Source organism: Carassius auratus, chromosome 4 (assembly GCF_003368295.1).
Source record: "Carassius auratus strain Wakin chromosome 4, ASM336829v1, whole genome shotgun sequence".
Classification (NCBI taxonomy): domain Eukaryota; kingdom Metazoa; phylum Chordata; class Actinopteri; order Cypriniformes; family Cyprinidae; genus Carassius; species Carassius auratus.
The window spans coordinates 22355832-22379785 of record NC_039246.1 but is presented as its reverse complement, the minus strand read 5'-3'; the positions used below and the strand labels follow the sequence as shown (position 1 = coordinate 22379785).

The 23954-nt window shown below is 36.2% G+C and overlaps 2 protein-coding genes and 1 long non-coding RNA gene across 5 annotated transcripts in view; 2 read left to right on the top strand and 1 right to left on the bottom strand.

The window, feature by feature from the left end:
* LOC113063052 (uncharacterized) overlaps positions 1 to 3249 on the top strand; it is a 57186-nt gene extending 53937 nt beyond the window's left edge. The window contains exons 3-5 of one of the 2 annotated variants that reach the window (XR_003278620.1): positions 2327 to 2364; positions 2517 to 2660; positions 2863 to 3249. This is a non-coding gene — a long non-coding RNA (uncharacterized LOC113063052). Of the gene's footprint in view, positions 1 to 2326; positions 2365 to 2516 lie in introns of both variants that reach the window. The other variant, XR_003278619.1, reaches the window with a different exon arrangement.
* Positions 1 to 20433, bottom strand: part of LOC113062970 (transmembrane protein 178B-like) — an 81448-nt gene extending 61015 nt beyond the window's left edge. Inside the window, exons 1-2 of one of the 2 annotated variants that reach the window (XM_026233086.1) lie at positions 20057 to 20433; positions 16862 to 17490 (exon numbers count right to left, since the gene is read on the bottom strand). In XM_026233086.1, the coding sequence (XP_026088871.1) occupies positions 16862 to 17243 (382 nt within the window). In that variant the 5' untranslated portion in view covers positions 17244 to 17490; positions 20057 to 20433. Of the gene's footprint in view, positions 1 to 16861; positions 17491 to 20056 lie in introns of those variants that run through there. The other variant, XM_026233095.1, reaches the window with a different exon arrangement.
* A 1528-nt stretch (positions 20434 to 21961) lies between these two features.
* On the top strand, positions 21962 to 23839 carry LOC113063041 (28S ribosomal protein S33, mitochondrial-like). The gene is made up of 3 exons (XM_026233186.1): positions 21962 to 22075; positions 22690 to 22904; positions 22995 to 23839. Exons 2-3 carry the CDS (start codon positions 22690 to 22692, stop codon positions 23098 to 23100), a joined length of 321 nt encoding a protein of 106 aa, XP_026088971.1. The 5' UTR covers positions 21962 to 22075; the 3' UTR covers positions 23101 to 23839.
* The last annotated feature ends 115 nt before the right edge of the window (positions 23840 to 23954 follow it).

Genomic DNA, 23954 nt, shown 5'->3' with positions numbered 1-23954 from the left:
TGAGAAAAAAAAAAAGAATCAATGGACTGTGTCCATGAGGGACCGTCATCAAAATTTTGATCAACTCTCAAGTCCCTCCTCTTCAAACCTGCAGATAATTGTGTTCCCTGTCTTCCTTTGTCTGAGTCAATGTGACTTTAATAGCGTTAATCAGGTTTGTAATGTATCTTTAGCGGAGTGAGGGGCCTTGTCTGGTCGCTGATTGATGTCCGAACAGACAGAAACCCAAACTGTCCTCAGCAAATGCCAGTTACATGTGAGGTTTACGCCGCAAAACTCTTAATGGCCATCCATAAATAATATCCAGATTAGATGGGCAATTGTAATCTTTGATTGTTGCTAATTATGGGCCTGGCACTCAGGGGGAGAGTTTGCTCATAATAGGCGAGAGGTGTCCTAATGTGTTTGTGTTTTGAGTGCCTTCGCGAAATGCACTCGATGAAAGCAAAACACACAATCAGATCAAATTAGCCAAGCGCTGGCAGTCTGTCGTTTCCGACCGGCTCCACCTTAGACAGAGCCGAGCATGTGAATTTGTGCAGATTGGGTCCAAATTCATCCTATTGAAAACAAGCAGTGGGCTGCTCTCCGATTTCATCTGCGCTTTGATTTTCCTGGGTTTCCGCCTACGCTGTCTCTAGATTAAATTGTCTGATTTTTCAAGTTTCCGACAGCGTTTTGTAAGCTGTAATTCTTGTTGTGAACCTCATTAACATTGCGCCGATCACCCTCTGCCTTTGTTAGTTTTTGTTACTTGTCCTTGAGCCGCTCAGTATTATATTAAAACTATGAATAATGCTGCTGTTACAAGTGGCAGTTCGTCTGTGTATGCAAGTGTGTTTTTGCACACGTATATATGCATGGAGAGCCGCAGAGCCATTATAGAGAGCCCAGGGGAAAGGCAATTACCCAGAGGGCACCCTGCTGCAGCCAGTCTCAGAGCGATACAAGCAGTCAGACAGTTTCCAGCTTCTCCACTGTGGCAGCCAGCAAAACTTCTCCACCCTCTCTCTCTCGTATGACTCTCTCCTTTTCACTCCCTGATTTCACAGTTAGATTTACAGCTGTCACAGCGGAGGTCAGAGGGAAATGACATAAAAATCCGTTTGTTTCTATATCCCCGCTCCTGGTTGATCTCGCTGATGGTGTAATGACGAGAGTGAAAGCTGCTGGTTTATCGGCGCAGTGCTGAAATCAAACTGTAGTTGGGTTATTTTGATTAGGTTAACCTAAACCTAACCCTAACCTACATGATTTCTTTTTTATTATATAGTTTATGTAATGTGTATGTGTGCACAGTTTATATTTATGTATATATATAAATACGCACAAATACAGTATGAAATTATATTTTTGTTTAATATAATTTATATTATATAAATATATATTATATTAACGTAAAAAAAGATTGTATTTATATATACATAATAAATATACACAGTTCACACATATATAGTATATACAGACAAATATATATGTAAACATAAACTTTAATTTTGAATGTGATTAATCACAATTAATCGTTTAATAGTTGAACACTGTTAACATGAACAATTTTTAACTTTATGTCTGGTATTTGGTTATGGAATGTATTTTTTAGTGATGTGTTTATATGATGTGTTTACAGCAGTAACATCTCTAAGGTGTTCACTGCAGGTTGACTGACAGCCTTTAAATAAGCAGCGACAAGGAGACTGCCGGCCCTCTGAGACTTCAGGTTTGGGCGTGTGGATGTCACTGTTTGCCCTTCTCACGAACTTCGTTATCGTATATTCAATTATGTATCAGCTGGGGACCCGCAGAGCAAATGAGAAAGAGAGTGAGGACACCATTTTCACTCATAATGAGGCTACAGAAAAAGCTTTGGCAAGTGTGTGCATACTCTAAAATATGAGCAATATGTTGCCAATCTATGGAAATGCATCACTTTGCATTCAGATTACCTGCTGAGCGACAATGAGGTAAACAATAAACCTAATGAGATGTTTGTTTCTTGAAATATGGATTGTGCTATTCAAACAATGTCAAATAATGTACATTTTATTAAAACTAAATTCTTGAAAACTGTTCTATATATTTAAATGATTTAATTTGTTAAAACTACATTTTAAAAACTAAAAATATATTTTTATATTTTATATATGACATTTTCTAAATAAAAAAACCTTCCCTCCAAGTCTAAAAAAGTAAGATATTTCATAAAATGTCTGTTTTCAGGTCATTAAAAGTCAGTCAGGTGCAATGTTGGTTTGGATCCCATTGTCTTTCATTGTATGGAAAAAGCAGCTAAAACATTCTTCAAAATATCTTCTTATGTCTTCCACAGAAGCAAGTCATTCATACAGGCTTTTTAACTCCCTGAGGGTGAGTACATGATAAAAGACGTTTCATTTTCTGTGATTTCGAGTTAAAATTAGAGGTTTTGAATAATCATAAACCAAGCTGCACAAACAAAACAAAAAATCAGTATGTCTGCTACTACTAGAACATTATTTTACCCTATTTGTGGATTTTAGTGGACGGATGGAGCCGGGGTTTGCTCTCTCAAACTGAGGAGAAGTGAGCACCTAGCAACAGCAGCATGGCCGCCCGCCTATTACAGCCCAGTGAGTTAATGGCAGTTCCCTGAGGCGAGAGAGAATTCCATCTCCCTTCTCCGCGTGAGTATTCTCATTTTCCTCCTCCGTCTCTCCGGGTAAAAATGGCAACAGGATGCTGTGCTCTTGATTTTTATTTAGTCCACACCTTCTAGGATCCTCAACCTCTACGCAGACATCTATCCCTCGCCGCAGACGTAGTGCATGCCATTATTTGTGATGCCGATATCGATCCTCTGCTGTTTTCTTGTTCTCTGCTTGTCAGATTGCCCTCTGGACAGCAGACCTTTGGGAATGTGAAAAAAGCTGGATGCTGAGTGTTTCACATCCCTCAGTCCTCTGCTCATCTGAGTGATCCGCTCATGGCCTGAGGCTGAGCCCAGACATCAACTCTCCACCGTCTCCATGTTCCAGAAGTTCATCACACATTTGTCACTCACCCTCATTGCTCTGACTGGACACATAGACATTTGCAGAAAACCTGAAATTGTTATATACGGGTTCTACTAAAAGAATTTGTCAATAGGTAAAAAATTACATATATTCTTTTTTAAATCTTGTTCAAAATGATTTGTTGAGTGTTTTTCACCAACAATTGGAATAGAATAGTATAGAATACAGCCAGTAGCTTATTTATGTTTTTATTATTATTATTTATTGGATGACTTATTTCATGATTTCTAGTTGTTTTGCTGATGTAAATTAATAAGTTAGAATTTTTTTTTTTTTTTAACAAAACACAAGTAGGCTGCATTTATTTGATGAAAAAGTTCAGTAAATTATAAAAAGAAAAAAGTCACATATTTGTTGCTACCCTCATTTCTCTGACTACAGACACAGATTCGCAGAGAACCTGAAGTTATTATATAAGAGTCCTCCAAAAAAAATTGTCATGATACGCTGCTGGTAGGAACGAAGGAGCCATGGATAAACAAGACACATGTACACAACTGATAGACCCAACAAACACAGACTGAACAGACTGGGCCTTAAATACACAGGATACCAATTGGGAGGAACACAGGTGAACAGAATGACTAATTAGGGGAGAAACTGGGTCATAGAGCACATGAGGAGGGAAAACACTACAAATACAGGGGCATGACACACTAGCCAAAAATTATCATATTAGTGTTTTGAGAAGAGAAGAGAAGAGAAGAGAAGAGACATTTCCTTAAAAACTGGTTATTTTCTTTTTTAATAAAACAAATGTATGGCTATGATATGATATGATATGATATTATATTATATTTTATTATATTATATATAAGCTTACTAAGGCTACATTTATTTGGTTAAAAAGTACAGCAAGTTATGAAAAAGTAACAATATAGTAAAATATAATAACAAAAAAAAATACAAAAGTTTTGAAAAATGAAAATAAAAAATGTAAACTCTTTTCTATTTTAATATAAAATATGTTCTTAGAATGGTACGGCTAAATTTTCAGCAACCATTACTCTTTAGTGTCTCACGATGCTTCCAAAACCATTCTAATATGCTGATTTGCTGCTCAAGAAGTACACAAAATATGTAAACATTGTCTTTTATAAGACTTATTACATTTTATTACTTTTTTTGCCATGTTATTTTAAATTCTGTTTCATCAGAATTCTGAATAACTGTCAATGGAGAGAGAGAGAGAAAAAGCTTCTTTTTTTCCCTCAGATGATTTTGTTACAACATCTATCAGCAGAGGCTAACTAGTTCATGCTACCTAGCTAAACCTTGACCCCTTTATAAAAGGTTTAAGTGAATCCTCTGCTCTTTAAATGCGCATATCTCGATTTGAAGCAGTACTAGAGAAGAATCATGGTGCTTCATTTAGACGCGAGCGTTCAATTACAGCTCTACTGCAGTCAATCAATATAATTTCTTGCACATTTCCTCTTTCAAGTAGTCCGTTAGCACTGGTGATAAAGTGTCATTCATGACAGTCACTTCTGGCCTTGGAGGGTGGATATGAGAGGCTGACAACATACTGAATTTTACAGCTTATTTAGGTTACAGTAGCAGAAAGGGTTTGAGACCAGATTTTGGGCACTCTATAGCTTTGCTTAGAAGATCAAAGCCCCTCTGATCCTTAATAGGTAGCTATCAGGTGCTTGCTCACATTTAAAGGGGATATGTTGCGTGTTCTTGGCCACATTCTTTATAAGGAAGTTTGAAATGCTAATGCTGCTATCCCTAATGCATCAGAAAGAAATGGTAAAAAGCTGGCTTTACTTATCCAGCTTTCTGGTGTTGATTACATGGGCCTTTTCAGAGAGTGAGTAGAGAAGCTTAAATGCACCCAAGTGAATAGCAAAGATGGTTTGTTGGCAAGCTTACCCTCTGTTGACTCTTTTATGCTTTGACATTGACCTAAAAGGTCTTTGGAAAATTCCAGACTTAGGGTAGGAAACAAATGAATTCTTATAATTGCAAATGACTAACAGTGTTTTAATCCGAAAGTTATTCGAATTTGATTGACGAACACAAAGACTTTTTTTTTTTTCTTTGGAAAAATGTCAACTGATGAATGGGAGCAGGAACATGTATTAAGAAAGTAAATAGGGTCAATTTTGATTTCCTGTTGACTTCATAGTGAGAGCCGATAATTAGAAAAGTTGTATGGATGCATTTATCAAGTGCCAAACTAAAGCACCAGATGCTGCAGCAGCTGAAAGAGCATGAACATGTGCTTACAAAGTCAATGTAAATGAAGTATAAAGGAATGTTTAAACAGTGACATGGGTGAAAAACGTTTGAGCTTTATTTTGTCAACACAGCATATTAATTTGTCTGGGAAGATTTCCCACATTGCTTCATTTTAACACCTTTTGAGCATGTGGTAACCCAATAACTATAAAGAAGCAGTCATGGATGGAAGGTGTGTATGAATAGCTTATGTAGATTGTTTAGTTTAACATCATAGGACTGTACAGATAATTGTTATTGATTGTAATCAACTATCAATTGATTATTTAAGCAGTGTGTAGTGCTTTAGCTAGCGCATATATATATATGTGTGTGTGTGTGTGTGTGTGTGTGTGTGTGTGTCTGTGAGCTTGTTTATGTGGTTAACGAGGACACAAATTTGTATAATGACATAGGTATGACACAGGTTTTACAATGAGAAGGTGGTTTATGAGGACATTTTTAGTGTCCCCGTAATTTAAAACGCTTATTAATCATACAGAATTAGTTATTTTGAAAATCCAAAAATGCACAAAGGTTCCTGTGAGGGTTAGGTTAAGGTATATGGTTGGGGTAGGGCAATAGAAAATACAGTTTGTACAGAATAAAACCCATATACCAACATGTGTGTGTGTGTGTGTGTGTGCGCGCACATGCATGTACTGTATATATTTACTGTGTATATTTATTTTTGTTTTTACTGGTTTGTCATGAATTTGTAAAGTATATTCACACATATATATAAGTTTGTGAAACTAAAAAAAAATATGTCCTGGTCACTTTTAACCAGAATATTTTTTTTTGTTTGTTGTTGTTGTTTTTTTTACTATATTCTGAATTAAGAAATTTGAGACACATAATTTATTTATTTTTACTTTTTTTCACATGGTTTTCATAACAGTTACACACATTCTCTTAACAAAATATCATTACGGTAATGTAATTTTGTTTTTATTTCATGTTATAATTTGTGTCGTTCTCAATAGTGATTATCTCGAATGTAATATTAAAATGCATTTAATTTATTAAAACTGATTGCATTATAGCAAAATACTGTAATAATATTTTTATTTAAATAACCATTACATGCAATAAGACCAACACTGTTTTGTATAAATAAATGTTAAACTTTACACACACTGGTCAAAGTTTGGAATCATTAAGATTTCTTTTTGTTTTTGAAAGAAGTCTCATGCTCACCGAGGCAGCATTCATGTCATCAAAATACAGGGGGGGAAATAACTGAAATATTGTGAAATATAATTTAAAATAATGGTTTTCTATTCAAATATATTATAAAATGTATTACACTAAATTCTAAAAGGATTAAAATCCTAATTAAAAAAAAATAGTTATATATAAAAATATATAAATATTATTATGTGAAATAGTATTTTTTTCTATGTTTTCTATATTCTAGTAATGAGAGTGCATTTTTTTTGCATTTTAGTGTTAAGAGTTTTGCAATAAAAAAAAAAAAAAACTTTATAATCATAAAAATAATGCACAAATACCATAATGGTCCTAATATAAGCTTATTTTCTTTTACTATGACCCAGACATGTTCTTGACAGGTTGATGAGATTCACCCACACAGTGAAAACATAGTAGGCGGTGTGTATCATCTTGTAAGAAATGTTGGACAGTAGTTGGGGGTATGACTTCCATTTCTGATGTAACGCGCTGATAGTGCAACAATCAAAGTCATGCATTCAGGAAGATATCTGGCCTTTCATGAGAAAATGAAACACACACACACACACACACACACACACATCTCACTTCTCCCCAGGCCTATTCTGCAAATACCAAGGCAATTAGAAAGGGAGAAGAAAAAAAACAAACGCTTGCATCAGAGAGCAGAATAGCATTTGTCAGGTGTCTTCACGTTGCCACGACAACAGAAGCAAGAGAATTATTCCACACATCTCGACAGATGACGTCACACAGCCTTCTGCCTGTGCCTTATCTGTCGGCTTCAGCAAAGAAAGAACAACAAACAACTGCCTCGGTCTGTCACTCACAGCATAAAACACCTGAACACGGCTCACACGGTCCGAGCAGAGAAACCTCACACGCTCGACCCGAGAGCCAGAAGCAGCTGTGCGATTCCTCCGTGTGCCATAATTCTTGCTTTGTAGGCTTCCTGAAAGCTCTCATTCAGGCCGGCAGCTGCGGTGGACGTGGTTCTCATTAGAATCGGCCCGTTCTCTTTTAACAAGCGTCTCGTCTTTCTCAGGCCTGAATGGATTGCTGATTGGTGTCACTGCACCGTGAGCTGAACCCCACTGAAGTCCAGCCCTTCTGATGAACCATTGATCAAACCAGAGGATGTGAGGAAGAGGGGTGAGAAAGAGGAAGGGCATCCACCAGCAGGAGGGAGAGCTTATACATCAGAGATCAGGTCTGGATTCTCACACCACCTTATTGAGACTCATAGCCAAATAACAGGAAGTTAAGACTGAGCGATGCAAAAACACTTTTAAATCTGTTTTAGTTCTTTAAAACAAGATCAATTTACTGAAGAATTAAAACTGCATGAGATATTAAACTCCATTGGCAAGTAGTTATTTTCTTGTTTTTAGCATAAATGTAACAAGATTTACTGAAGTTTGTGCTGAAAATACTTTGCCAGCAGGGTACGAAAAATACAATCAAGATCCTTTGAAGACAAATAAAGCTTATTATCCTATTATTTTCAAAAGTTTTGCATCTCAAGTAAATTCGAATTGTGTTAATGATGTTTTAAGGACATCATTTTTTACTGGTAAATAACAAAATACTTATGAAAATGATGTTGTTGATGACAAATTGTGTGTGCATAGAGATTATCTAATGATAATTATAGTGTAGTTGTCTCTGCATATTAAATTAGAAAAAAAAAAACACAATTAACCTGACTGGCTGCTTAGTGTCAGATGTACTGCACTAGTCGATTCTAACAGTTTATTTGGGAAAGACTTAGCCTTGCCATCATGAGAATATATTTTCAAACATTTCAAAATGTATTTAAATAGAAAACAGTTTACAGTTTTTCAAAACTTTTGTATCTTTTAAATTATAATAATATTTTACAATATTACTGTTACTTTATAATAAATTACTGTAATTTTTAACCAGATAAATGCAGCATTTGTGAGCTTATATATTATGTAATTTAATATAATATAAGTTTGTTTCTTTGTAATTTATTGTGAAATTTATACCAAATTTTCAATGTCCCTGTGGCTCTGTGGTAGAGCATTGTTTGGTAGAGCAGTGCAAAATATCTGATCAAATAAATACTAAACTGAAATATATCGTGAAATATAAATATATTATTAGATATTATATATTAAATATATTTTATTCTAAATATTTTAATAGAGGAGTGGGTTGAATATCTTATTTAAAATTAATAGAATAAAAAAAATTGCACTTCCAAAAAAAACAAATTGGGCATCAGTAAAAATGTATAAAGAAATTTGTTGTCTTCACACTGAACATACAGCTACAGAAAAGTATTTACCAAACAGCTCAATGTTTTGACCAGGCAGGTCTTCATCCAGCATGATTCTTTAATACCAATAAAAGCATAAAAATGTACTACTATTGGCTGAAATGTAGGTATCTTGACAACCCTACTGCTGGTAAATTACAGTGTGGATTACCACAGCTTTGTTAATCATATTTGAGTGAGCTATTTTGCATTGCCATGGCAGGTACATTGAGAACAGCCAAAACTGTATATGCAATTTACTTTTTATATCATATATCCAAATGCATGAGATTAGCCAAGACTTTTTCGGGCCTTAAAGTGCGCCAAAGGTTTTTGGCTTTGGCATTGACCCACTCATATTGAGTAAAGATCATCCGGTGTTTATCACACTCTTCCTAATTCAATGCCAAACTAATGAGCAACTGAACGGATCAATGTCTGTCTCAGCATTTCAAATGCATTACTTGTCTTATAGCTCAGCTTACAAAGAATCCCTATGATTGAACTGCTCCAAAAAAACAAAACAAAAAAACATTCCCAACAGCCATCCAAACTAGCGACTACACACCACAGAGATGCTACGATTTGGCAGAGAAACAGCAGTGGGAAAAGTGTTTGGAAAAATTGAGCCGTTCTTGATGACTTCTGTGAAAGGAAACTCCAAATAATGAGGGAGCAAAACACAATCTTTCTGCTTGTTCTATCCTTCACTTCACTGCATTGTGCAGTTCTTTGATGGTGAAATCATCAGCACTCCATTTTCAGGAGACTAATCTGCGTGTCAGAATATAAATTGGGCTGCGAGAAGGAGGGAGAGGCATCAAGTGAAGGGGGAGGGGCTAGGGAAGACAGAGTGTCATTTCCTCTTGACTAACAACCCTCGCGATCTATTCTTTATCCCTCCACTTCTGCTTGTAATTGCACAAAGCAGCCGCATTCATCTGACTGGACGTTTACCCACATTTCCACTGCAGTTCTCTCTACAGCTGTTCTCTGTCTTTCAGGTGCAGCATTACTACTGGTATTTCTTCAGCATTTCAGCTGCCTCCAACCATCCTCCTCCACTTCCCTGCACGGCAACCCCCACGCCTCCGCTTTGTTCACCTCGCAACCTGTGCCAGGCTTCATCAGGGAAAACAGAAAGACAAACAACGTGGCTCACAATAACTACGGGTCGCGCAACATTCTGCGATTTCAATTCTGCGACGCGGTGCCACGTGAAACGCCGACATTTATCAGTCCCGCGGAAACACAGACGGCTGTCAGCTGAATATTATAAGCAGGGCTTGTGCTTTCTAGCATTAAGGGACAAATTATATCAGCCCTACAGCAGTGTGACAGGAAAATAATTATATGCTTTAATTAGGAAGAAGTATTCTGGTGGCTTATTTTCAGGCATGGTTCTGAAATTACAGCTTTATTAAGGAATTGTTTTTAAGTCTTTCTATTTTCATAACGTGACATTTTTGTGTCAACTGAAGTTGACATTTATTTATTTTTTAACTGCAATTGAGTTGATCGTAAAAAGTGGTCATTAAATACTAGAATGGTGTCAGATCTTTGGATGGGAAAACAAAAGGGTTTGGCGACATTACCTAACACGAAAAGTTGTATTTTGGTCAAAGACAAACATTATTTCATATAATGAGCACAAATGAATTGTGCATATTAAGACCAGAAACATGCCATAACAAATTAAGAAAGTATATTTCAGTTTGAATTTAAAAGAGAAGTAACACTATAGATTAGGGGACACCGATCACTATTAAGTAGTTGCTTATTTGCATTCATATTACTAGCATGTTGGCTGTTTATTAGTATTCATAACATGCATATTAAAGGGTTAGTTCACCCCGAATACATTGATGTCATGTATGTTTTTTAAATTGTATGTAAATGCTGTTGTCTTGACCAGGTCACTCTTGAAAAAGAGATTTTTAATCTCAATGAGTTTTTTATCTGGTTAAATAAAGGTTAAAAAAAAATCTTCTTTCAGATGAATCCAGTAGGCTGTTATGGCAGTCAGTGGGTGTTGCAGTGCATCAGTCCAAAAAAAAAGAAATTAAAAGCATACATCCATAAATAAAAGTCTCTCACACAGTTCCGGGAGGTGAACAAAGTCCTCCTGAAGTGAACCAATGCGTTTTTGTAAGAAAGATAACCATATTTAAAATGCAATAATCAATTTAATCTAGCTTGCGCTCACTGTTGTACAGGGAAGCAGCACTGAGCGGATGACGTATGAGGGCGGCATTGTGCAAGAATGAAGAATGTTGGAGGATTTCAGTATAAGCCAAGAGGAGATTGGATTTTCTTTGCTAAAGTAAGGAAACATTGCTTCCTTTGCTCCTGTTAACAAATGTTAGTTTTCATGAGACTAACCAGCATGCACAACGCCAACCTCATACGTCATAATCCCGGAAATTCACTTTAAAAAATAAAAACCTCTCCGATTCAAAATTATTATCTAAATTTTTCAATTGGCCTGAGTGAATTTATAACATTTAATTCAAACTAATTCAATTTGGCCAATTGAAAAATGTATATGTGATCAGTCAATAGAAAAAATTGAGTTGGAGCAGTCCGATTTTTTTTTTTTTTAACAGTCTTCTGTGTACAACTGTTGGCGCAAGCTACATTAAAGTGATTATTACATTTTGAATATGGATATTTTTCTTACAAAAAATGCACTGATTCTCTACAAGAGGTCTTTTTTCAACCCCCGGAGCCACGTGTGACACTCTCACTGGCTTTGTCTGAAACAAAAAAGTCATATACACCTAGGATGACTTGAGGGTGAGTCATTTATGGGCTAATTTTCATTTTTGGGTGAACTAACCCTTTAATGCTTTATTTTGCATGACTATATTCTAGATCCCTTAACCCTAGCTACTACAACAACTACCTTAGTTTATTAAGGGAAAACTCTTAGTTAATAGTGAATATGTTCTCTAATCTAAAGGATTATCAAAAAAGTAAAAATGCTGTAAAAGGGCACATTTTTATAGTTAATATCATTTTTGTTTTAACAGTTTGGTTTAATTAAAATTTTTAAATGATTGTTATTATGTGCATTTTGTCTTATCTTTATCACTGACAACGTTTAAAAAAAAACTAATCAACTCTTTATTATTATTATTATTATTTATTTATTTATTTATTGATTTTAATAGGCCAATCCTTGGAATCACCTTTCTGCTCATGGTTATCTTTGTAAATTAACCCATAAAATATATCACATTTTACCTTGAAACTTAAATTACTTTCTTGATGCCACTGACCTCCATCAAGTCCTTAATGTTCCCATTTTTCTGATGTAATTTCAAGAAGTTAATAATTTTGTTGCCGTCATAACATACATCAATCAATCTAGATTGTGATTTCGCAGTACATTACCCAGAATGTTGCATTTTGGAAAAAAATGCCTTGAATAGAAATAGTTGCACTTTTTACTCCAAAAAAGACCAGAAATTAACCCCAAAATGGCTCAGATTAGAGCGCACTCTCCACACAAAACGTCAGGAAAAGCACATGTTAAATTTACTGAAGAATCCCGTGACCTCCCCAGCCAGAGAGCTTTCATGGTGTGATGAAAATGTCGATATCTTCCGACATGGTAGCCAATGATCACATTAGCATAATTTCCAGGAGGAGGGGAAAAGTTCTATAACTCAAGCTGTAATCAAGCAGGGTGCTAATTTCAAGTCTGTCATATTCTTAAATGCACAATCAGATGTCTTATTTGAACTAAGCGAGAAATATTCTTCCCGCACTAATGAGGGTGCTTTACACCCTCTGAGGCCAAATCATAATCTGCTAGTCCAGGCACTCTGTCAAGTCACATTTCGCTATATGGATATTTGTTGCAAATGAAAGGCGTAACAGAAAATGAAAAGGGAGGTTATTGGATACCTCATTTAATTCGGCATCTTTCCTCCTAGGATCTTAAATGCCTCCTGGCCTTGAAAATTACTGAGCGTTTTCCCTTTCTCTACACTTTATTGAAAGTCACACCCAATTTCTGGGATATAATATGCTATGGAATAAAATAATTGTAAGAGGAAATTCAAAGCTATAAAACCTGTACTGCACAGTCTATTCCTTGTTCCCAAGAGATGTAACCCAGCATCCCACCCCAACACCTGTGTATTTGATTAGTGCCAGCACCCGAGTCCCAGAGCAGCTTACATTTTGAACAATGAAGGTGTGGCTTCTTCCTCTTATGGCATCCAATTTAAACACTGAAAACAAGGAAGCCACATCTTTTGAGATCCCAAGTACAATCCAATCCTTGTCTTCACTCATCGAGAACAGATTTGGAGGGCCCTTCTTGTAATAAATGGAGATTTAACGTCCAGATAACATTGTGAATATGCAAAATGAGATCCAAAGGTCACAGTGAAATCTGTCCTTGATTTAAACTGCATACATGTTGTGGTTTCTCTCAATGTCCATTTGTGTTTGCTCTCTTTATCTCCCTCGCATCCCCAAGGCCACGGAAACCTCCTATCGTTAGGTTTGCCTGTTTTAATGGTGGAAGGTTGAGTGTCTCTCTCGTCTCTTATAATGTGTTCTAGGTCTAAAATGTCTTCATCATCCCTGATGGGTGTCCCGCTGGGAGGCAGGGACAGATGGTGGACAACGAGATGGGTTGGCTGTTTCTGCATGATCTCACCCTCCTCTCACACTCTCACTCAGATAGACTTTCTCAATTTTCCACAAACTCCAGATGCCGCTATCTTTCGCACCATTTCCTATTTCTGGTCGCCCTTTTCGTAGTGCAGATATTTGTCTTTCTGCAAACTACTACCATAAATCATTTCCTCTGGGCTGCAATATGTTGCTATACTGTGGAATATTTTAAGAGTGATATCACTAAAAGGAATATATTAGTATGGTGCTTACCAACCGGTGAAGTTGAAGTGATTTTGACATCATCTGACACAAATCACACATTTCCGGAGGTCCTGCAACAGCTGAGCAACTGCTGTTGAGCTTGTGTGAGAATAGGAATGCTAGTTTTTTTTATTACAGTTTTTGCTTTTCGGTTTGTCTATTGAAGAAAATAGCCTTAATTTTGCATGTCATATCCATTCATGTTAGTCATTTTTATGCAATCTGATCTAATGTGTTCCTGTAGCTCAAGTGGTAGAGCATTGCGTTGACAAGTGCAAAGTTGGGGGTTTGAATCCCGGGGAACACGTTATGAAAAATTGTTAACCTGAATGCAATGTAAGTCGCTTTGTATAAAAGCGTCTGCTAAATGCATAAATTTAATTTACATTTTTAATTTAATTTCAGTTGTCAGAAATGACATTTTAGTTGATGAAAATGTAAACTAAATATTTAAACATTTTGTAGGTAATTTAAACTAATGTATTTTTACAGCTAATTTTAACTCACAGTTTTACACTTAAGTCTAATTTCAATGAACAAAAATAATATTTTTACATTTGCTGTATTCATTTCAAATGTAAAAAATTCAACAATATATGTGAAAACTGTTTTTAAAACAATTAGTTGTACGTTTTAGTGCATTGTTGTGGAAAGATTCACAATTTAAATTACATTTCATGTGTTTCTTAATATATTAAAAGTTATATTTTTGTCATATTTTCGGAAAACAGTTCAATTATTGTCTAGATGGTCATTTGTCGTCTTTGTTATTGTTATGCTATTTTATTTTATTTCTTTATAAAAATAACTCTGTGAAATCATCCTTTGAATGGCTTACTTATAGTTCTCATTGCTCATTAAGCTGTAGTCAAAGAAAGCATTTTCATTTAAAATCCAAAACGTAGAATAGCGAGATTAAATGGAGCATGTTTCATTTCCAATGAATGACTTCTGACCCCTTATCTGTGCATGGCTGTTTTGCTCTCTCATACATCATTTTATTCCTCCCTCTCTCTTTCCCAAGAGGGGATCCTGGGAAGAGACAGAGAATAAGCATCCTCTGAGAGATGGGCAATGCCATTATAAGCACAGTCAGCACATTTCATAAAATGATGTGCTTGCATATGAATAATCATAAAAAAAGATATGTAACAGTAGGATTCACACATTAATTTATAAAGACGATTGGCTATTGACTAATATTTACCAAAATAAGTATGCACAAATAAAGAAACAGCTGATTATCTGAGCAGTGGAGGTTGGCTAATGACAAATTGTTCTTTATGTTTCATTATATCACAAACACACAGGCAAAATGTGACTTGCATCATCACCCCTCGCCCAAGGTGAATGGCAGAGATGGTGTAGAATAACACTGCATTATTCTATCAATGCAACCCCCATCCCAAATCAACACGCAGTATGTGGCTGGCAGGTGCCCCAGAGAGTTAAATGAGCTTTTGCTGATGGTGCAACACACATTCGGCTGCTACTGCATACATTCATGTAACACACATCACTAAATCCCTCTTACGTAATCGCACACACATTAGGCACAGGTACCAGAGGAGGTGACACAATTCAAATAAGCTTGTTTTTATTTCAGAGGGCTTTTTGTGCTGCTGCTTTGCCAGAACAAGTACACATTTGCAAACAGAGGCTTTGCGTGTAACTGGAGAGTGTGCGATTCTCAGCAACTCTGGGCCAATTGTGACTGAAACATAGCCTTCGGTGTTTGGGCTAGCACAGTTTGGGGCTCAGGAACTATTTATAGAAATCCTTGTGTTTAGCTATTAATATATTCATTGCATATGCCTCTAACCAGTGAGAAGTAAATTAACCTAGTTTGGTGGAAAATAATAAAGCCCAGAGTGTGAGACTAGCCATAGGGCTTCACACCTTTATATGCAGGGGATTCGTCACTCCTGCTAACACATGAGTATTGAACTAGAATTTTTTTTTTCCTGTTCATTTTTCATGTCAGTGCACATGAATGGGGCTGTAATATCTATCACAGGCCTCTAGTCGTGAATGCTGACATTAGTTTGTGTATGTCTACAGTGTATGCATGAAAATGTTTCAGTAGTTTACTAAATAATGCACTGGAATATTGCACTGGATATGCTGTTCCTGTAGGTAATACAAGTGCTTGAAGGGTAGCAAAAGAATAGTGCCAAGATTTCAAACTTTCAGGCTGCCCATTTATATTTGTTGGCGATAGATGGTTAAAAAGATAACTAGTGCGAAAACAATTTAGTATGCAAGTATAACAATGGCACCATTACTGCTGTTGCATTTTGAATGCTGAATATTCAGTTATATTTGATTCACTTTTTACAATTTTAGCTCAAAATCGCTTGAAAAAATAGGGATTAGCTGATTATTTTTCATATATTTTCTAAGTGACCATTAACCAGTCAACAAAACCAATTTAAATGGTTTTGTTTCTGCTTTTAAAGAAATTACAATTATGATATGTATCTTCAGACTTTAGTGGAATACATAATTAATATATTAACCAATATAATAATAATAATAATAATAATAATCTTTGAGTCAAGCAATAATTAATAAACAACATTTTTATGTAACAGAAACGGGACTTGCTTTCTTTGAAGATTTCTTCAAAGATTTGTTGCTTAAGACTTTCGTTTATGTAAACAAACAGAGTAATACCCCACATGATTTTCATCCAAAAGAATTAAGGACTCAAAAACAATCCAAGGGTATTGGCTGTTTTGCACATATCACATTTGCACAAATATTTACATGAAGGGACAAAGTTACAGAGTACTGCCTTCAAGCTAAGAGGCAAATATTTAAGTTAATAATCAAATAAATAAATAAATGTATTATTGTTGTGCCATTAAATGTTTTTGTTAGCAACTCAAGTATGAGAGACCTTACATAAAATGTTCAATTAAATAATTATATCTATTATATATATATATATAGGTAATAGGTATGTATACAGTATGTAGAAAATTGTGTATGCCTCTGAAAAAATATGGGTGAAGCGGAATATTGGTCCCTATTTACAGTTTATAAATATATAGATAACATGACTAAACAGTGGTTACAATTAACTGTAGAAGCTTAAAGTTCAGAGTTACCCTAAACCAGATGTTTTGAGGAATACCAATACTCTTCTGACATAAAAGCACTATAATCTGCATTGCACACTGACAGACACAGCACATCACTGTCCTACCTTTCCGAATGAGGTCCTCGATATCTTGATCAAATCCAAGCCGATGGCATCTGCTCCACAGGCCCATGTTGCTGGAGTTATACTGCCTGCTGCACTCATCAGCGGCGCTCATGGCGAACAGCTGCCTTCTGTTCCGCGCCAGCAGCAGCTTTTCCTCCCAGCGGTCCAGGCGCGAGCGGCTCGCCCGCAGAGGGAGGCTATTGTTGGGGATGTAAATAAAGCCAGGGTCTTTCCGGCGGCTGGAGAAACTTCGGCACCGTTCTCGGTACCTCCGGGCGTCCGTCTCGTACCAGTGGTCGGAGCAGATAGCCACGGCCAGCATCCCGAGCGCACAGAGGGACAGAGACAGACCGGCGTAGAGCAGCAACTTCCCCGCAGCCATGCTCGCGTCGCGTTCGCTCAGAGCCCCGTCAGCACCACAACAGCTTGGAGAGCTCCTCGGCGCGCAGCCGCATCCCGCCGGGCGCGCGGACAGAGAGAACGGTTGTCAGTCGGTGCAGTGGAATTTGTTTTGGAGAGCTCGACCGACAATATTTAAGCCTTTATTTAACGTCCATCCGTAGCCCTTCCCATCCAATACCAGTGAATGAAACCAGACGAGACGATTCAGCCCAGTCCTCGAACCAAGCCTTTCAAAAGAAGGCAGAGGAAGATTTGTTTCACCAATGTTTATATTAAAGCTGATACAACACTCTTCAAATGGGGTTTCAGTCGAGACATTTTTACAAAATAGCCCAGGCGTAGCCTACCATTGCGTCACCTAAGATTTCGTGCGTCTATCATGCTGTAGGCTATGAAGACAGGACGCGATTCACGGGGGATTATTCATGTTTGAACCTCCCGGAAAATGAATGTGAGGGTACAAACTATTCTACGTTTCAGTCGTGTCTGCAAACATTTTAATAACCAACAGTTAGATTAGCTGTAAGTTAAGGCCTGTTCACACCGAGACGTTAAGACAACGATAAAGATATATGTCTAGCTCTAAAAATCGTTCTCAGTATTAAAGAATAGCAGCGTCCAGACCATAGCTATAACGATAAAGGCAAAGACAAACGATAGCTATCATTGTAATCACTTTCAGAACGATTTTTTTTTTCAGTTGATGAACGATATAAAAACTATTTTTTTATTGCATCAACTTTACAGTCAAACAAGTTACAAAACCATATTCCATCCTTGTTTGAGCATGTCGTAAAAAAATGTTTTGCATGTAGGCCATGTATGATCAAAATAAACCAAAACCAGAAAGAAAAGAAGTTTTAAAATAAAATTAAAAAAAAGTTGCCTTTTAAATTAAATTAGATACAAATCAAAGAGAGAAGTCAACTTAATATGAAGGTATTTTTGAGTCAAAACGACTGAACTACCTTCATAACTTAAGGGCTTCTTGTTCTTAACAAATTTTAAAGATTTGTATACAATCTTTACCTACACCATTAAATAAAGTTGGGTTAAGATTTAAGCCATCTGTATTTGTGAATTAAAAAAAAAACATAATAGAAAATTAATAACAAATTTAAAATTTATATAAAAACATTAACAGCCAATCAAAATCAATACTGCTATAGCTCGAGAATTTAAAGGGGCAGACAATATTGTTAACTGGTGTGGACGCTAATAGTCTTCATAGTTATCGTTCTTGGTGTGAACGGGACTTAGTCAGAGGGCGATTTTTTCAGCTGTGGCCAAAAAACGCGTTCACCTGACTGAGGCAGTAACCATAACAGTTTTAAACTTTCTGTTGCGATCATCGAGTGATAGGAGAGAGCAGGAACGAAAGTAACAATGTGAAATTTGTATCTCCCCTACATTCACAAAAAAAAAAAAAAAAATAAATAAATAAATTGCCAGGCTAGTAGGCTATTTATTGTCATTATTCACAACACAAATATATAGCACACAACGTAATAGTTTTCGTAGTTCGTATAATAAATGATCAGTATGTGCTATGCCAAATGACAATCTACCTTGCTTAAGAAAACCTTCAAAAATGGGCTTCCTATTAAAACTCATTTAAGAAACCGACCAGTTATTCTTAAATAGTTTTTGATTCATTTCAAATGAACAACCAATTGTTCGGGAATCGGACTGATTACCAAACCACTAAAAAGAAGCACCTCATATTTTTTTCGGGAGTTGGACTACGCTGGTGGTACAGGTTGGTGTTTCTCGATAACGATTGTTAGGGTTTAAGAGCATTTTCTACTATCATTTTACTACTTTCTAGGAGTTGCTATCCATTTGTCGAGTGCTGAAATATGTCACCTTAATGCCTCGTAATCATGCTCGTTTATTGAAATGTTAACCTAATGCACGGATATAATAACAATTATACTTTACATAATAATATATACAAAAATATATATTCTAGTATAAAATATCTAGCCTAGAGTTGTTTCCGAGTTCAATACATTGGTTATCGTGCACGTAAGTAATTGACAGATATGGGCTGCATTTCCCAAAATCATCTTAAGTTTAAGTAGCTACATCGGTGACCCATTGAAACCAATGGAGCCACGATCAACTTAAGCTTACGGTGCTTTTGGGAAACTCAACCATGAAATTTTTTTAATTCACTAAAAAGAACCGGCTTGTTCTCAGACTACGTTGTTCGCGCTATAGATTCGGTAAACATAGCTAACAATGCTGGAAACTGTCAGACTTTAGGCAATTTCATTTCTGTTAGCCTTAGCTGAAGAATAATTAATGATCAAATGATTTAATGACGTCACTGAAGAACCGTTAACAGCGTTGATGATGGAAATGATTCGGTTCTTGCATTGAACACATGAAACCAGTTCCGAACCGATTTTCGGTTCCCAACCCTTCCCATCACATTTAGCCTATACCTGGTGCTGGCAGGCTATGGATTTTTTTTTTTTGGTCGGTTTTTGTAACATAGGCTATCTGTTTCATAGAAATGTACCATAGCAGTCAGGTTTATTTTCTCAAACATTCTCTTTAGAGGATGCATGAATATTTATCAAATTGTCTGTTAAAGAGAAAATGTATTAAGATGACTCGACATCAGTTGAAATCGCGTTAACATATCAAAACAGTAAATCATTCCTGTGAAGGAATGTGAAAATAATAATGTAGGCTACAGCTATGCTCTTATAGCATCCATGGTTGGAAAACCCGCGGGCCCCGTTTCTAACTGGTCTGATAAAGTAAATTAAATTCTGGACTCACCTCAATTAAAGCCGATAAAACGGGTTCACTCCACTCCAATAATGCACATCCAGCCCATTCCGTGTTTTCAGTCACTGTAGGTTTGGCAATACTGGATATGCACTGCCAAATAATCCTATTTAACACACAGCGACACACTTTTATAAATGGTCAACGCTGGAAATATCAAACCGTTCAACGACTCCGAATCTCAGACGCTTCACGTTTAAATGAGTGTATCGTTATCAGAACATTTGGCGGATGGTGCATCCTCCTCCTCGGTCAATATGGTCCCAGCATCCTCCGTGCATGTTGCCTCCGTCTGGGAAAAACAGCGGTGATGATGTCATGCTGTCAATATGAGATGCTCATTGTTTATTAAAGCGGCTTCTTAAAGGAGTCGCACTACTGTTCTCGGTCCCGTGTCGAACTGTAACTGGAGTTGCCTTGCTGGCATTCTCTCTTAGATTTACACATACTGAAGGAAACCGGTGTCTTTCATGAATAAATAATCAAAGCTCTCAGAATCCTTTATTTTGTCATTCTGCATTATCAGAGATATAAAATTCCCAAAATAAGACCCCCAAAACCCTTCTTACTCATAAAGGTTTGTTATTTGAAACCACTGTGCACTGTCCAGAACCAACAGCAGTCACGTATATTGCTGAATAATGAATGAGAGCCATGGCATCTGTGTGAGTGAGGCCTCTATGAGCCTTTTCTGTTTTATTGGGTTGCCCACACAGCCTTCCGATAATGTAGGGATCCTCATGTACTTCACATATTTTTGTGTAGGTGTATGCATGTGTACGAGATTGATATGTATGAGGCTACACATTATTAAAGATTCAGTTCATAATGAAATGGTAACAATCAGCAGCCCATTTCTTAAATGTATGTATTTAATTGTTTTTTACCAGACTGTTTTCTTACTAAATAAGAAAAATGCAAGAAACAATATAGAGAATATAGCATTATTTGCACTACAAGCTGACAAATATTTATAAATGAAACAATATTTTAGATGTTTTCTATTTAAAATTCAGTAAAAAAAAGGTCAGGTAGGCCTATTTGTTTCATAATTGAACAGAATTGAGGAAAACTGGAAAAAAAAGTTATTTTTAACCCATATTTTAGGCATAGGCCACTACTGACATACTGAAATATTGAATGTGTCATAATTTGACTGAAACCGCATAATATTGACTTGAATGCATTGGATTGACTCTTATTACACATTCCGAGATCTCTTTTCTTTATTGAAATTTGTTGGACTGACAGTATGAATGACACCTTGACAGCTAAATTGTAATTACATTTTAAAGGGAAGCAAAGTGTGTTTGGGACTTATTTCCAGCTAACAGTGAAAATGAACAATGTAATCTAAAAATGCAGCCGATATTCACAAGGCAATTTGTTTTGTGCTTTTCTAGGATGTGTTATCTTGTTCCTTTTTTGTCCTCAGAATTGTATTAATAGATACATCCTCTAGAAGAAAAAAACTAAACAAAACGTGATTGTCATGCTAATCCAGAGAGTTGTCCATCAATGTATTTATATATTTATATCATAAGCCATGTGTGCATTAATTTCTTTAATGCATATATCGCCATCTAGTGCACAAAGATATCAAAACAAATCTAGTGTTCGTCACGCAGCCCTAATAGGGGTTTAAAACGTTTTATGTGAAAATAATAATTAAAAGAAGGAGAACAGGGCTCAAAGGAGTATTTTTTTATTAATTGTTCTATAATCACATCCTCAATACTTGGGTTTTCGGTTTTAAATAAGAAATGTAATAACGAAACTGTTAACACGAATGTTTAATTTAAATAAATATATGTAAATTATTCTATAAAGTTATCCAAAAAGTTTTTCTGATGATTAAATAATTACGGCACACACAGACTTCGACAGAACTCTTATCTTGGCAAATATTCGCATACGGAATGATTACACAGGCGTACGACTTTCCTGTGACGTACAAGACCTTTTCTCCTTTTTCTACAGTGATGAGGCTAAGCAATTCTAGCTAAAAAGGTATTTAAAATTTACTAAATGTAATATTTAACGCTGTAAAACTTAAGTCACAAATAACTGACTGTCTACAAGAAATCGTTTTTATTTTATAATGATAATGGCCAGGTCCTTTAAGCAGTAGTGTTTACAACTAAATAAATAAATCTGTAGCATAAGTCAATCATAGTATAACAGAAGGCTCTGCTCTCTTCTTTGATTTTCATCAAATGTAACCTGCGGAAATTTTAAGTGTGAAAAACGCACAGTGTTTGACCTTTTAAACCATATTTTACTGTTATTTTAAGGACCTGAGAGACTGATAGAGGAAGCGCGTAACGTTACGCATCACGTTATCTAGTGTGTGTTTGAGCATATTAAAGTTGAACTAACCATAAACGAATATACAAATTAGTTTCAAAATATATTTTGTCAGTACTTCATGTCTGTCCACATGCCTTTATAATAAAACATATGTTTTTGAACATTGACTGCTTCTCTCTGGATTTTGGACTCTGGACTCTTTAATAATTACACAACTGTGCTTTAAAGATATTAAAATAGTATTATATTTTATAAATGTGTATTTATATGATTTCCATGAAGACATTATCATTCTACTGTATGTCTCTGTGAAGATGGCTGGTGTGTCTGGCTATGCCCTGCGCGTGGCCCGTCTGAGCGCCCGGATATTTGGAGATGTTGCCCGTCACACAGACTCCAAATCTATGAAAGTGGTAGAGTTGTTTAAAGAACCCCCGCTGGCCCAGAGAAAAGAAGTGTATGACTGGTATCCCCCACACAAGATCTACTATTCAATGACTCAGAAGCTCAGATTCATGGGGCTTTTCAGGTAAGCTCTGCTTCTAATAGTGCAGCTATTAACATCTGATCTTCAGATTCTTCTGTTTTTGCAGTTAACAGCTCTTTGGTATTGTTTTAGGGATGAGCACCAGGATTTCGAGGAGGAAATGAGGCGCTTGAGGAAACTGCGGGGTAAAGGAAAACCCAAGAAGGGAGAAGGGAAGAGAGCCGCAAAGAAGAAGTAGACCAGCACATTTCATCTACTATTTATGAAAGGACTTGAATGGAGAATCTGATGAAGAAGCTCTGTACATGAGTTGTTCCTGTAGGCAGGACATGTTTATGACTGTGGTGATAAGTTCTATTAGCAGAGATGATGGTGAAACAAAAACACCTTTGGTGTCTGTGATGGAAATTAAATATTCATTTTGCATCTTCTTTTAGCAATACCTTGACATGGTTTGGCAGGGTTCTCACTATGGTTTTCTGAAGAGTTTTGCCAGTTTACAATGTTGGGACATCCTCAGAATACCTCACCAACACCACACCAGATTTGTTTCCCTTAGAATACACTGAAAGAGCCCATAAACCCTATAGGCCAAAGCCTGAGCTACATTCAAGAAATAATAATTCATATTGTTATATTTTTGGAAACAAATCAATAACTATATATTGTAATGGACCCATAATGGAAATAAGTCAGTCAGGATACGTCATGTTAGAAATTATGCATTTGTGTAGCAACAATTTTGATTGTAGGAGACATGCTATGCAGTAAACCTGCCCATATCCTGTCATTTCTTTTCTCTTATATGATAAAAAGGCATTTTAAATCTGTTCCAATGATAGGTGTAACAGGGTCATCCATTTCCTGTGCACCAGACTGGGTTCCTGTCCCATGGTCTATTTTGCAGAATTGTCTAACTTATTTAATGGGATGCACTGCTGGTTATATATGCTATATATAATTTTGTATGTGACGAATAAAAATCTTGAAATCTTGAGTTTATATGCAGAGCTTTTATGTTAAAATCAAGCTTTTGGGAGTTATTAGATAAAACAGTTACCTTTATATGGTCAACCTGATAGGCTATTAATA

Coding starts and splice junctions, on each gene's coding strand:
- LOC113063041 (XM_026233186.1), top strand. CDS start 22,690: ATGGCTGGTGTGTCTGGCTATGCCCTGCGCGTGGCCCGTCTGAGCGCC. Junction 22,905..22,994: donor AGATTCATGGGGCTTTTCAG/GTAAGCTCTGCT, acceptor GTATTGTTTTAG/GGATGAGCACCAGGATTTCG.